At 38.5% G+C, this 15,730-nt stretch overlaps 1 protein-coding gene across 7 annotated transcripts in view; it reads right to left on the bottom strand.

Annotated features, from left to right (window-relative positions):
• LOC145686687 (uncharacterized) overlaps nucleotides 1–15,730 on the bottom strand; it is a 313,040-nt gene that overhangs the window by 200,834 nt on the left and 96,476 nt on the right. For all 7 annotated transcript variants that reach the window (XM_081760226.1, XM_081760225.1, XM_081760228.1 and 4 more), the window contains exon 6: nucleotides 2,304–2,350. In XM_081760226.1, the coding sequence (XP_081616352.1) occupies nucleotides 2,304–2,350 (47 nt within the window). The remainder of the gene's footprint in view (nucleotides 1–2,303; nucleotides 2,351–15,730) is intronic.

Raw genomic sequence — 15,730 nt, 5'->3', positions numbered from 1 at the left:
TATTGTGATCTATCTGTACTCATTATATTACATTCGTCCTGAAATTTTTCCAGGAAAGAAGTGGCATTCTCATTACATTTACCACTGAATTTACTCATGGCCCGTATTTCACTCATCTTAACACTTAACTTTACCTTTCTTTTATCATTCCGTGTACTTATTGGGTGACAATTCCTATCCATGACGTGATGTGTCGTTGCACTATCCCTTTTCCGCCCATCTGTCCTCTTCGGATGAATTTCTTCCAAAATAATATCCTCATCAGACACAGGTGAAGGCGAAGTCATCTCTGGTGATTGGGGAAACTCCAAGCGCTCACTACCCATATTATTGTGGTATGTGTTGTCCTTAACCTGTAGCGTCCTAATTTCTTCCTGTAGAGTAGCTATCAATTGCGTATTAGCACGTATGTTGTTAGAATTATTGATGACCTGAATCTTTTGCTGTTGAACAGAAGATTCTATTACTTCTAAATCCTTTTTTACATCACTGATTTCTTGGCTCAGGTGATTGTGATTATCCTGGCATCCTTCAGATATTCCCTTTAACTTTTCCTCGAACTGCGAGGTGATATCGTTCATCGTCTGGATAATTAATTGTTGCGTTTCATCTGACTTCTGTTCCATTCGTCTGCTTAATTCCTCATATCGCTTGTTGGATTCTTCGGAGTTCTGCTCTATCTTCTGTTCTATCGTCTGCTTTAATTCGGTAGACATCTGAATCAATTGTCGCTGTAAGGCTAGCAAGATTCGGTCTTCTGATGTCATTCCTGGTGCTACATTATGTTCACCGTTGTCACTATTATTGGATTCATTCTCCATTACTTCACCGTTCATTTTTCTTATAATTATCCTACCACTCCTAAGTCTTGTGAAATTTGTATTCATTAACCTTCTGACAAAAGTAAATTCACCCTTACTATGCTTCGGGATATGAATTTATGAAAAGGTCCCGGGTTTCGGCACCAAAATTTTTATGACGAACTTACCAAAAGGTGAGTTGTCAACCTGGTTCGATCAATGTTATATGAATCTCGAGTGGTAGTAATAATTTGCATGTAAAAATATCTTTAATAATTATACATATTATTATTCTCACCTTTTCTATTGAAATTATAAAGTCGACGAACGGTATCCAATGGTTTATTAGTTGATACACTTTTATGTATTTTTATTCAAATTGTCATGCACACATACAAGATGATTAGGTATCCATAAACAATTACATAGCAACTAATGACATAACACTATCCCATAATAATCTCTTACAGATATTAAAAACATTCTTCTTTTGTTAATACTAAATTAACATTCTATTAAGTATAGTGCACATGTATGAGCACTTTCTGCCCAAGGTACAGGTAATTATTAGACTATCCAAAGTATTTCGTTATAATTTCGACATGAAGGTGATAACTTTTTCACGATTGATGATGAAAGATGGCTGCATCATTATGAACCTGAAACAAAATGACAAGTGTGGAATAGCTCCACTTGAATTCGGCAGCGAAGAAGAAAGCGAAGACAGTGCAATTGGTAGGGAAAGTTATGGGGAGCGTCTTCTGGGGATGCACAGGGTTGCATTCTGGTTGACTTTCTTGAGCCTGGACAAACCATAAATTCTGCCCGCTACATCCAGACACTTTTGAAACTCCGTCGTGCCTTGTGTGATCCTGGAAAGATCATTCTTTAACAGGATAATGCGCATTCGCAAACTGCACGTACCACTATGGAGCATTAAGGGGATTTGGGTGGGAAACACTTCCAATCCTTCCTACAGCCCCGACATGGCATCCTCCGACTACCATCTTTTCGGTTTTGTGAAGGAACAGATGCGAGGCCATCGCTACGAGACACTGGAGGATATTTGGCAAGCAGTGAGTCAGTGTCTACGGGCAGCTGAAACGGAATCCTATTGCAAGAGTATTCTCAAATTTGCAGAACGATGGGGAAAATGTGTGCAAAAAACGGAGACTATGTGGAAAACTAAAAGGAAAGTCTGTACATTGAGATGATATATCACATCTGTACATTGAGATGATATGGTTTCACTTACAAATAAAGATTATGGTTGTGAAAAAATGTTGCACACGACTTTCAGTATGCTCCTCGTAATTACTATTTAATATTTCCAATCTTTTGCAATTAGCAACTTATATGCTTTTTTTATTTTCTTTACAAGTCTTTCTCATGTAATGCTACCTGGTTAATATGTCTTTATTCAATACAATGTACAATTTATAACAATAGGTTGACAAACGTTGAAGTCATCGACTCAAATGTAAACCACAATACAATACTTACTTCTGGACTGGATGTCAAGTTGGAAGGATTAGATGCTTGCATTTGCTCTGAAAAGAAACAAAGAAAAAAATGAGTTTAATTTACTTAAACAATACCTACAAATTATATGATTAAAATAAGAATCTACCAGCATACTGCAATTTTAATTTATTTATGATTAATGTATGATGTTGTTAATTGATGGGGCTCGGGTGTGTTAGGACATCGTATGCTTGTCTCTGAGGAACGAGACTTCGGCAACGATCCTCTGGCCTGTACAGTGGTCCTCACAATGAGAAGTGTTGCCTGAATCACAAGTAGATAACGGCGAGAACTAGGACAATATCGGCAAGAAAGGACATTATTAACAGCATCTTAACCGATGAAAAGCATGGGAAACCATTACTGTTATCATTTTTGAATACACACACTATAGGATGGGATTTTTAAAACGGAACACTCTCAAATACGTGGGAAAAAGCACCTAGAATCCCACATTGCAAAAGTAGTCTGTTCTATGGATTTTGGGGGCAGCAAAAGATCCGCCTAGTTATAGCTAGATAATAAGCACTGGAGAATAAAACATTAGAAGAGAATGGAACATAGAACTATTGTGGGAACAGTGAGGTGAAGAACAGGAAAGAAGATTATGATTTAGGGCCACGTGAATATAAAATTATAAACTCAGGAACAGAAAACGGAGTCACCGGAGTTGGATTTATAATGATTCAGAAGACAGGACAACGCATAAGAAACTACAACACAGTAAGCGACAGAGCCAAAATAATAAAACTAGCTAGGTATCATCCATATACATGCCAACGACAGCGCACGTATCGTTAGAGGAAATGTATGAAGCGACTGAAAAGATCATGAAATACGTAAACAGACAATAAAATATTACTCTGGAGGAGACTGAAATGTGGCTGTATTATCAAGTGCAGAAGAAAACACAGTACGAAAATAGGACTAGAAAAACGCAACGAAAGGGACGGAAGATTAAGAGAGTTTAGCACTAGTAGTAGCAAATCTTTTGTTCAAGAAGCATAAGCGCATGACTTATACCAAGGATGTTATAAATAAAGGATCTGCCCATATGTATCTTCATCCTATTAAATCGATGAAGCCAAAAAACAACCGAGCATCGGCACGTCTGATTGGCTACTCTCGTTTCCACCATCGCCCGATTGGCTACTTTCGTTTCCGCCATGATTGTTGGCTCAAAACATTGCGATACTATCGGGCGGAGTGGGCAGAGTAGGGGTGGCGAAACTGTGACGTATGGCTTCAAGATTTTGTTGTAAGGACAGATCCTCTATTTTATAAGATCCTTGGCCTATACGTAAAAATGACCCTAGATCAACAAAGATATCACAAGATTACCGTAGGGAAAAGTTCAGAAATCAAATTAAGTTACTGCAGATATGGACAATGACCAAACTTAGAACTAACAAAGAATAAACTGAAAATTAAAAGTTTGCACAAAAAAAAAAAAAAAAAAGAAAAAATACCAACCTTCTTAATATTCATGTGAAGAAAATGTCACTTTGGCATCGATATTTCGTATACTTTAATCGAGTATTCCTCTCAGGATAAAACACCAGCTTTTTTTTTTTTTTTTTTTTTTTAAATACGCTCTTATGTGCTTATACCCTGGCCAGTGAACGATGATTTCTGACAGCTCAGCTCGCAAAGACGACTGAGGAGTGCGGTGTTGCCATGTGCTTCTCGCGCAAGGAGATAATCGTCTGCTTTCTCGTTGAGGGTGAGAGAGGTGAGTGAAAGTTTGGCAATGTGCGCTGGTTACCATGGAAACGCGACTGGTTTTGAGCCTAAGATTGGTTGACCTGCTCGCTCGGTGAAGCCTTGTGCAAAGCTGTCAGAAATCATCGTTCACCGGCCAGAGTATAGTTACAGCACCACAGTGGAATTATCAGAATTATAAAACACATTGTATCAATATGAAGTAGTAACTACAGATCTTCAGTTAAAATGAAGGCATCGCAATTTTCATTCAAACATCTCAAAAGTTATAAATCTATGTACAAAAGTTTAGAGCACTAAATTACTTCAGGATGGCTATAAAAATTCCGGGAAAGAATTTCTGATCTTTTCTAGTTTTCCAGAATTTTTAGTATTTCCCCTAGTATGTAATTGGCCACACAGACTTTCCTATTTTGATGGAACCAAGAAATAATGAAAACAATGGATAATAAGTAACATAGTTTCCCTAATCAACTAGAATGAACGAGAAACAAATACAACGTGTTTTGTTATGGAGTTACAGAGCACTTACTCTAAATTTATGAAAAAAAAAAAAAAAAAATTAAACCCCTTGCCTGAAAGCTAAATCTGTAAATTTAGTCACATGATGAAAGTTTCGTTACACATGAAAGGAAAAAGTCACAGTGAGACACTTATCTTAAAAACGTGAATGTATTGGCAGCGGTATATTAACAACTTATTCTTTAGAAAAAATAATACTATTATGTAATTCACTTCACTTCTAAAATCGTTTTATTTTTATTAACATTGAACACATCTTCCATTATCTTACTCTTCTTAGCTTCAAGCTCGTTCAGGATGATCTTTATTTTTAGGTCTTCAGTTTTTCTTTGTTTCCCTACCTCTTGTCGTTGATATATCGCTTCTGCAAAACGAGTACGGGCATTTTGTACATGATGAACTGATCTGTTTATGGACAGTTTCCCAAGGTCACCACAAGAAGTTACTGAATCGTACACAAGTCTGAGTCCTGCTAAAGTTTGTGCTTTTAAATTATCTGCTATACATTTCGCATTGATAGAAAATCCTCTTTCGATCAGAGAAAATCAAGACTATTTTAAAAGCAACTCTTAAATCATTGTATTCTTATTTAAGTATACAAATTGTTTAGCCAAAAGTCATCCGAACGCTGACCAGTTCTAGAACAGACTTATAATTGTTTTATAATCTGGACCTCATAACTCTATCTGTCCTAAAAGCGACTTCATGCGATTCACTCCAACGTCAGATCCTGCAGAATCATTACGATCCAAACATGAAAGAGTTCTAGTCAATATATAATTTAAAGATTATCTCATCGGAAGTTTAAGAATAAATCTGCACACACTTGCTGCAGTTTCAGCGAAAATTCAAAACGTCCAAATCCGTTCTTGGTTGACATTTTCTAAAGGTAACATGTGTAGCAAAATCAATGTCAACGTTTTTAACAGGAAGATTTTCTTCATTTTCCACATCATTTAGCATGCATGAACTCAAAGAACAAGAAGCATAGTGTTCAATGTCTCTTCATTTCATACAAACAAAACATATTATCAGCAAATTTTATATATGTTATTCTTCTTCCTCCGATATCTACACCTCCTCTACGCTGGAAACAGTTCTTCAAAAGCTCTTCTAAATAAATATTTCACAATGTGGGCGACATGCTGTATCCTTCCTTTCTAATTTCACATTCTTCTGTCATTTCTTCTCCTATTTTTAATTTAATTCGTTGTTTGATGTATAGATTGCTTATGAGTCTACTCTCCTTTCAACCGATACCATTTTCCTCAGGATCTCTGTAAGTTTCGTCCAACTTACTCTACCGAAATCCTTCTCCAAATCCACAAATGTCACGAACCCTTCCTTTCCTTTCTCTGGGATCTCCCTTCAAGTATCCACAGGAACCAAATTTCATCTCTTATAATGTTTTGCTTTTTGAAACCAAATTGTTGTTTTTCCAACTCGCAATCAATCTTCGCACCTAAACATATGTTTAGAATTCGCAGAAGAATTTTCGCTGTGCGCAATATCAGGCAGATTGTCCTCTATTCTGTACGTTTCTTCGCATTACTCTTCTCTTGTAGAGGTACCAGATAGTATCAGGGAAGTCTTCGGGCCAATCACTTTTTTTATATAATAAAAATGCAGTGGTGCTATTCAGCCGGTTCGCAAGTACCGGTTGTTAAAATATTTTCAGTTCGCAGAACCGTTTGTTATACTCAGACATAACAGTAAATTTTACCCAGTTATACCTAGGAACAGTAAATTATAATTTAACTATCTTATGTTTTTAAAAATTCGCACAGCTACATGGTTAAACATATGATCTCTCAGAACAAGATATAAGCGTTTATTTCTTAATTTCAAATGCTCAGATATCAAGAATGAGAACTGAGATCACATGAGTGTAATGGTGAGGATGATTTATATTTGAAACCCATACAAACCATTCTCAACAATTGTCGATCCAATGCTGGATGAAGGTCTTTCCAATACTTTTTGACAACCACCTATCTTGGATAATTCGTTTCCAAGATATTCGCAATGCTACCTAATTTCGTCAAGCCACCTTGTATTAGGATGTTGTGTAAATCTCTACTTGTCACTGATAGTATCGAGTAAAAAAATTGTTTTAAGAGACTTCTAAAAGAAAGAAGTATGAAATTCTTCCCATAAGTACTAATAAATTATTTCTGGTTGTTGTTTGTAGTACAACAATACTCAGTACTAGGGAGTTATATATCAATCCTCTGTAAAAGTACTGTGTTATAAATTGAGATAGTAGTACAATGTATACTGTATCTACCTGTCACGTAAGAGATTAACTTAATTTAAATTTAATGTTTTCTTAATTCATAAACTATACATCAGAATAATGGAGTGAAATTATGAAAGATCCGGGGTTAAAGGAATAAATTGAATTTTGAATTGCCGATCAACGCATTGACCTGTAGGAATTGAATTGATTTTGAGTTTAGTGTTCCTTTCCGCAGCAAGGCTATATGAGACGAGACCTACTGATTAACGTGGAATCCGAATTATATGAGCTCCCGACGGGAATCGAACCCGGATCTCCTATGCCAAAGGCGCATTCGCTAACCGCTTAGCCACGAAGGAGCTCTAGGCTGACAGGACAAGTGACGAAACTACTTCACTCATCCATTAGTAGAAGTCTGCGCGGATCTAAAATATCCCATCCCCAGTATCTCGATCCGTATCTGCAGTAGCAATACAATTCAAAAATAATTTAACTGCCTGCTAAACATGGCAAAAAAAGTGTATATATATAAACAGAACATGATGTGAGTTATCTGGACCGGGGGGCTCAAATCTGTAACGGTTTACATCAACACAATACAAAATTTATATTTTAGTTTGCGATGTGCTTTGACGTAAGGGTCTCGGTATAGATCGGTTGTCTTGTTAGCTGAAGGATAACCAATTGAGACGTCTAAATTATAAACATGCCAATGTAAGTCTATGTGTGGTTAAATAGAATATTACTTCCTTCTTCCTCAAATGAACCTCTTTAAGAACATTTAAAATGTGGTGTTGCTTACTCTCGTGTACTGCTCGCTGATGTCCACAGGTTTGGTGTCATTTTAACTAAACGTTAACGGCGCACTACTACTTGTTGAAGAACTCGGAGTCGACTGTAGAAGTCCTTGGTTCGAACCCGCCGCAGGTTTTTCCTATTCTTTGCCGCTGCCTCGCAGTCTCGATAACTCCCCTCGCTGCTCGGCGCGGGACGTTGTGGTCCTGGGTTCGTTCTCGCTGACACCTGTTCCTGTTGTCTCCCTCTACGTTCCTGGACTTTGGGCTGGAAGTCCTCCTTGGAGGTCGTCTAGTACTGGACGTCTTCTGAAGACTTGGACGTAAGCCGGCTAAGTTTCTTAGACCTCGGGTGTCGATCGCTACATCACAAAGGGCTGGGCGTCGGGTCCACTTGAGGATGCGCGGCACAGAGTAGGCGGCATACACTCACCAAAGAATGGACATGGAATGGACGAGTAACTTTCTAAACCTTAGTTTTTATATGGATGAGCATCCGTGTTTACTTGGTTAATGTTCAATTTTAAACTGGTGAGAGTATGCTTTTGTGGGACATGCGTGTGTTTGCTTCTGAATTTAGGCTGGTTGTTTTCCTTGAATAGCACGTCTATTCTAAAATCACAACACTATCCGGATGTTTACTGTTATCGATAAGAAACGCTAGTTTCTTAATAATAAAATTGTTTTAAAATAAACGTATAATTCAGTCCACTCCGGCTGCATGTTCGCTACAATAGAGACTTTCTAAAAGAAAGAAGTATTAAATTCTTTTCATATGTACTTAAATTATGTCTGGTTGTTGTTTGTGGCGTTCTAATTGAAAGAAGGATAAAATTCCTTCCAAGCATAGATGTTCATTTTACTTCGACCTCACTCACCCTCGCCCTCGCAGTAGCAGTTGGTCCTCGCCCTCGTTCACCCTCGCCCTCGCGAATGGAATTGTCCATCGCCCTCGCGCGCCCTCACCCTCGCTGTCGAAACTTGTCCTCGCCCTCGCGCACCCTCGCCCTCGCCGTTGAAGCTTGCCCTCGCGCACCCTCACCCTCGCTGTCGAAGCTTCTTCTCGCCCTCGCACACCCTCGCCCTTTTCGTCGAAGCTTTTCCTCGCCCTCGCGCACCCTCACCCTCGCCATCGAAGCTTGTCCTCGCCCTCGCGCACCCTCGCCCTCGCGATAGGAGTTGTCCATTATCCTCGCTCGCCCTCGCCTTCGTGCTCAGAACTTTTCCTCGCCCTCATATCATTGAGGGCGAGGGTAATTGAGGGTGAGGAGGCCTCGAGAGGTTCTCCTTTGTGAGGATCAGAGCATCAATTATTCAACCTATTTGTTGAATTATTTCCTTATCGTCAGTGGCGGATCCAGGGGGGGGGGCGATCGCTCCCCTCCAGAAGAGGAAACTTCTTTATTTTATATATACAAATAAAACGCATGATTAAACTGTTTACCCACAACAAAATCCTGCTCGTTTTGCTGAAGTGGCTTTTCCTAAGTTTTATATGTTTCATATATCCTACAGTTTTTTTCAGGCCTTTTTTTTTAATTTGTCCAAATTTATATTTCTCCTTTTACCACACAATCGTTCAATACTTGCACTATAATATTTACAATCAGTATAGCATCCTGTAACGTATTTTATTCCTAATAAAAATCATTGAACAACACAACATACAAACCCTATCTCACTGGCTTGCACGCGAACCTTTGGAGCATGGGGTCCTGGGGACAATTTCGAGTGGGAGAACATTGAACGACAGTGGATCGAATTCCGCGTTAAACCTATAGGTCCACTTCTCATATAGCCTCGCCGACGAAAGAGGACGCTAAACGGCAATCAGTCAACAGTTGCAAATTTCGGCTGCATAAACAACTTATGTCTTGTGGAACTTATTAAATTTATTTTGTTAAAGCAGCTCTTTTAACAAAATTTCAGTATTATCGTGTCAGATATTTCTATTTAAGGAAAAGAAAAAACATATTATTTATTTTGTAACTAAATGATAGCTCTATCCACGTAGATTATAAAAGCAGAAACAATGAAAATCGATATAATAGTGACTGACATTATTTTAACAAATATCGATTCAGATAATAGTTTGGGCTGTCACAAAACTATGAAAAGTTAAAAATTCCGATTAATTGTAACAACTTCATCAGTGGTGGACATTGGAGGAGGATGTATGCTATTAATCAGCCCATTTCATGGGCATCCAAACCCACGAGCCCAACGCTCGCTAGTTCGGCATTCGCGCTCAACCGTTCTCGGGTTCAATAATTAAGTGCTACCCCGAGCGCCAATGAAATAAGTCAGCGCGAGTCCAACTGAGGGAAGTGAGCCCGAGCACGATTTCCAAAGGAATAAATGAGCTAGAGCCCAGTTGAAAAAAATGAGCCCGAGTCCGAGAGAGTCCAGAGCAAAATGGCCATCTATGAACCAAAGTCATTCCATCAAGTCTTTTTGCATCTGATCTACTGCATTCTAATGGTTCTCTCATTGATTGTGTTTGTTCAGATATCTGCGCTCTTGTAATTTACTACTGAATGACGTGAGTGACTGTCTGTCTGTCTACCAACACTCTTTAGACATGACAGTGTAGTAGACACTTCGTATCTAAAACGTCTCCAGCACAGGGAGGGCAACAATGAGGCACACTTACTTCTTAATGTAGCGCTATTTCTACCCGGAAACTTTCATGCGAAAAATCAAATATTATTCTTATTTGCATTATTATTTTTAATAATTATGTACGTACACACGAGAAATTGTTTACTGCAATTAATTGAAAGGAAAAATACGATTAATGTATAACCTTGCTATGACACTAACTTTTCATCTAGGGGACATGACAGACAGGGTTGGCTGGTTTAAACCAAGGTGGTTTAAACCAAAAAAAAACAAAAAATGTTCGTAAAAGTGTAAGTGTTTGTAAAATCTTGATGAACACACATTTGTGGGTTATCACGTTTCACTCCCGTATATTATTCGTATTATATTCAGACCTAAATTCCCCATTCTTTACTCAGAAAGATTATACTACAAAAGCAACTTTTTTTTTTACAAGTTTATAAATGTTTATTTTGTGATTTTTTTGTAGTTGTTATTATTGTTATGTAATTGCAATCGAAGAAAAATTCTAAATATTGTTTCGTTTCAATGTTTACTATTGATAAAATACATCGAAATGCCGTACTTCTTGTATGTGTGTGTGGGGGGTCATACAGACCCCACAAGAGGCATTTAGTGAAATAAGTATCTTTGGTATCTGTCTATGCATAAATGAGTTTGAGCCAAAGTGGACTCAAATAATTCGTATCTTTATTCACTTTTCTTATTGATATGCAGATTAAGTCGGTGTATTTCTTTAATTTAGACCAATAAACGTTGTTAACTAACTTGAACTAAATTAGTTCTTCTGTACTTCGTAGTACTTTGAAATTGTTCATATGTAATTCTGTGTAATGGTTTCTCTTGTGCAACTGTTTGTTTTTGTCCTTCTGAAATCACTCTTGACAGTTATATTAAGAAGCATGTAAAGATCAGTACAACGTATTTTTTTTTTTTTTTTTTTTTTTTTATCAGGATTCCTTCGTGAGTGAGTCGGCAGACATATCGCATTTGTGGCCAATTAGTCCTGGTTCTGAGTTCAAATGGAGGACAATTTCTCTCGGATGTAACTCGAGAAGCGGTTTCTATTCCGCTTTAAGCTTATGTGACCCCTTCCAGCATAACCCGGTTGTTGCATAATAACATCAAGGCGAAACAAACTTATTTCTGTCCAGATATGATATGAATATATAGAGCAAATCATTTAAACCATAAAAACCTGGTTTAAACCAAAAAAACCTGGTTTAAACAAAAAAAACAGTTTCTTGTTTTGTTTTTTTTATAAAAACCATGGCTTTTGCCAACAGATGATATTTTAAATTTTGCCTCTCTCCAAAAGAGGTCAAATAGCAAACTCCAAAACAGTAGCTTTTAAAGAAGCTTGTCCTCCTCCCTCGCGTGCCCTCGTTCTCCTGAAGGAAGTTGTCTCTAGTCATCGTGCACCCTCGCTCCCGCAGTAACACTTGGCCCTCACCCTCGTTCACCCTCGCCCTCTTCGTCGAAGCTTTTCCTCGCTCTCGCTGCCGAAACTTGTCCTCGCCCTCGCGGCCAAAACTTGTCCTCGCCCTCGCGCACCCTCACCCTCGCCATCGAAGCTTGTCCTCGCCCTCGCGCACCCTCGCCCTCGCGGCCAAAACTTGTCCTCGCCCTCGCGCTCCCTCGCCCTCGCGTCACTGTGGGCGAGGGAACTTGAGGGTGAGGATGCCCTCGAGAGGGCCACCCTCGCGAGGGTGAACATCTCTGCTTCCAAGTGAACCTAATAAATTATTTACAAAATTGTATCACTCCATACAGCAGTCCACAATTAAAACAAACGTTATCTCTTCAATTTATCCAAGACCTTATTAGACGCAATAACTTGTCCACATTTCTTGTGGCGACATTTTTACCATGTATGAGTGGAGCTTGGTGAAACTCTTCCATTTATCCAAGACCTTATTACCTGCAATAACTCGCCACGTTTCTTATGTTAATATTTCTATGTACGAGGTGGAGCTTAGTGTAATTATATTCAATTTATACAAGACCATTGCAACCTCAATAACATGCCCACATTCCTTGTGGCGACATTTTTCCGTGTATAGGGTAGTTTGGTGCAACTCTTCATTTTACCCAAGACATTATTAGCCGTAATAACTCGCTCACATTTCTCATGGTGAGCTCCTTCGTGGCTAAGCGGTTAGCGCACGCGCTTTTGGCGTGGGAGACCCGGGCTCGATTTCTGGCGGGAGTTCATGTGGTTCGAATTCCACGTTAATCAGTAGGTCCACGTCTCTTATAGCCTCGCTGCTGAACGGGACGTTAAACTCAAAATCAATTTAATTTCTCCTGGCGATTTTTTTTTCATGTATGGAGTGGAGTTTGGACCAATTCTCTTTGAATGTACACAAAACCTTGTTAGCCGCAATAACTAGCCCTTTGTGTGTGTGTGTGTTGTGTGACGATATTATTTCTATGTATGGGGTGGAACTTAGTGCAATGCTTTATAATTTATACCAAACTTATAGTTGCAACAACTCGCCCGAATTTTTTGTAGCAACATTATTTCCATGTACAGGGTGGCTTATTAGGGATGATTCTATATTGGGACCAAGTACCTAGGGAAAACCTATATATATTCTGAAAGCTCTTGCTATGAGAAGTACGAAACCGTTTTCAAATCACGGGCAAACCCGCAACTTGACCCTATAAGGGACCGGTTTGTTAGTGTTTTTAACCTTATGTATGGCATATTCGACAGAATAAAAATGAATGTTACACGTAAGCGCCTGAAGCCATCATGTTCCTTTTTAGCTCATTGCTGGAACGTGACTCAAGCAAGGGTTTGATAATATCATTGCACTTAGACATACCCATTTGGTCAGTGTTGCCAACGAACTATAAATACAATGTGGTAGATGGTTTATGTAACACTGGATGTATATAACACTGACAACCTAGAATGGTTGGGAGACGGTAACACTCAACGTCTTTTTGCTTGTCGTGTGATGTTTCTGCTAAGCTTGGTGTATAAACGTCTCATCCTACGGAACCTGGTTTACTACTTCTCATTTTACAAGTAGTTGACAACACTGACAAGCTGCAGTACTTGGGAGAGGAATATGTCCACAGTATATTTTCTCCACTTTTTGTGGTGACATTATTTTCATGTATGGCGAGAAGCTTGGCCCAATTTTCTTCAATATAGCCAGGAGATTATTAGCCTCAAAACTTGCCCATATTTATTGTAACGATATTATTTCCATGATTAAGCTTGGTGCAATTCTCTCGAATTTATCTAACACCATATTAGCTGCAACAGCTCGCCCACATTTCTTGTGGTAGCTTTATTTCCACCTATATGATGTCAAGCTTGGTGCAATCCTCTTCAATTAATTCAGTACCTTCTTAGCCACAATAACTTGCCCTCATTTCTTGTGGTGACATTATTTCCATGTACGGGGTGAAGCTTGGTACATTTTCTTATAATTTATCCAAGGTCTTAGCAGCCACAAAGACTTGTCCACATTTGTTGCGGCGATATTATTTCCATATATAAGATAAAGCTTGGTCCAATTTTCTTCAATTTACCCAGGAGTTTATTGCTCATATTTCTTGAGGTGACATTATTTTCATGTATGGTGTGGAGCTTGGTTTATGTCTCTATAATTTATCCAGGACCTTATTAGCCGCAATAACCCTTATTATTTCAATGTATGGGCTGGAGCTTAGTGCAACCCTCTTCAATTTATATAAGATCTTATTAGCTGGAGAAACTTGCCTCCATTTTTGGGGGCGATATTATTTCCATGTATGGAAAGGAACTTGGTGTAATTCTCTTCAATTTACGTAAGTCATTATTAGCCGTTTTTTTTTTTTTTTTTTTTTTTTTTTTTAATGTATGGTGTGCAGCTTGGTGCAATTCTCTTCAAATTATATAAAGGCCTTTTTAGGCGCAACAACTCGACCACATCTCTTTGGCGACACTATTTCCATCTATGGAGTGAAGTAATTTATTTCACTCTATCTAAAACTTATTAGCTGTAATAGCTCGCTCACATTTCTTGTGATGACATTATTTACATGCATATGGTGAAGATCTGTTTAAGTCTCTATAATTCATGCAAGACATTATCCAGAATACGTCATATCATTTCCATGTATGGTATGGTCTAATTATCTTTAATTTATCCAGGAGTATATTAGCCGCAATAACTAACCCACATTTCTTGTGGTGACATTATTTCCATGTATGGAATGGGGTTTGGTGCTATTCCCTTCAATTAATCCAGTACCATATTAGCTCCAATAACTCGACCACATTTCGTTGGCTACATTATTTCCATGTATGGGGTGGAGCATAGTGAAAGTCTCTTCAATTTATCTAAGATCTTATTAGCCGTTAATAACTCGCCCACATTTTTTGTGACCACAATTTCATATATGGCGTGCACAAAAGGATAGATAAAACGCCTTCTTCGTGGGAACATGCGGGTGACGTGGGGTGAAGAAGATATAGCAAGAGTTTTGACATTAAGAGCTCTCTCTCCTAAAGCATATTCCTATTTAAGGACATTAAAATTCCCTTTTCCATCGTGTGCTACTCTTCAGAACTGGACAAAATCTTTTAAGTGTAGGCCGGGCATACTTCATGAAGTTTTAGTTCTATTGAAATCAAAAGTAATGGCACTCGATGACTTAGATAAAATAGATGTGTCATGTTTTGATGAGATGAATGTGGACGGTCGCATATGCTATGATTCGGCTGATGATAAAATTCTTGGTCCGCATTCAAATATCCAAGTAGTGATGATTATCATACTACAATGGCTTTAATGGCTTTGCACGCGATGGAAGCAACCCATTTTCTATGATTATGATACTATAATGACCAGCAAACTTCTAAATGAAATCATAAGTAAAGTAGAAAAAAATTGGTCTAAAGGTTGTCGGCGTCACATGTTACACAGGGAGGAAACATTCAAAAGTATGGAGTGAACTGTGCGTCAATAAAATGAAGCCATATTTCCACAACCCTATGGATACAAATAGGAAAATCTGGGTTTTCCACGACGTCCCCCATCTGCTGAAATTGTTTCGAAACCATTTTGTCGATGAAAGCGTAACACTTTAAGATGGAACAAAAATTGATAAACATCTAATTCTTGATTTGTTAGGCCATCTACCCCATGAAGTCAAAGTTGCACACCATATCTCTGAAATGTACATAAACGTCAGAGGGCGCTTGCGGCAAAACGTAAGGCTTGCAGCACATTTTTTTTCACGCCGAACAGCTTGTGCGTTAAGATACGTTCTCCATAAGGATAGAGCAGCCAATTTCATAGAATTGATAAATGATGTCTTCGATCTATTCAACTCAAGAGTGCCCAAAGACAATAGAACACCCTTGCGTTGTGCTTATGGATTGAATCTGACGAGCCACAAAAAACGTACTGAAAAGGTTTTCTGAGGTGTGCAGCACGATGCGTTTTGGGGACAGAAAAGGGTTGCTTCCCTGTCAAACTGCATTCATGACATCTATTAAGTCA

The sequence above is a fragment of the Thermobia domestica genome, chromosome 5 (assembly GCF_964235325.1).
Source record: "Thermobia domestica chromosome 5, izTheDome1.hap1.1, whole genome shotgun sequence".
Classification (NCBI taxonomy): Eukaryota; Metazoa; Arthropoda; class Insecta; order Zygentoma; family Lepismatidae; genus Thermobia; species Thermobia domestica.
This window is presented reverse-complemented; position numbering and strand designations above follow the sequence as displayed.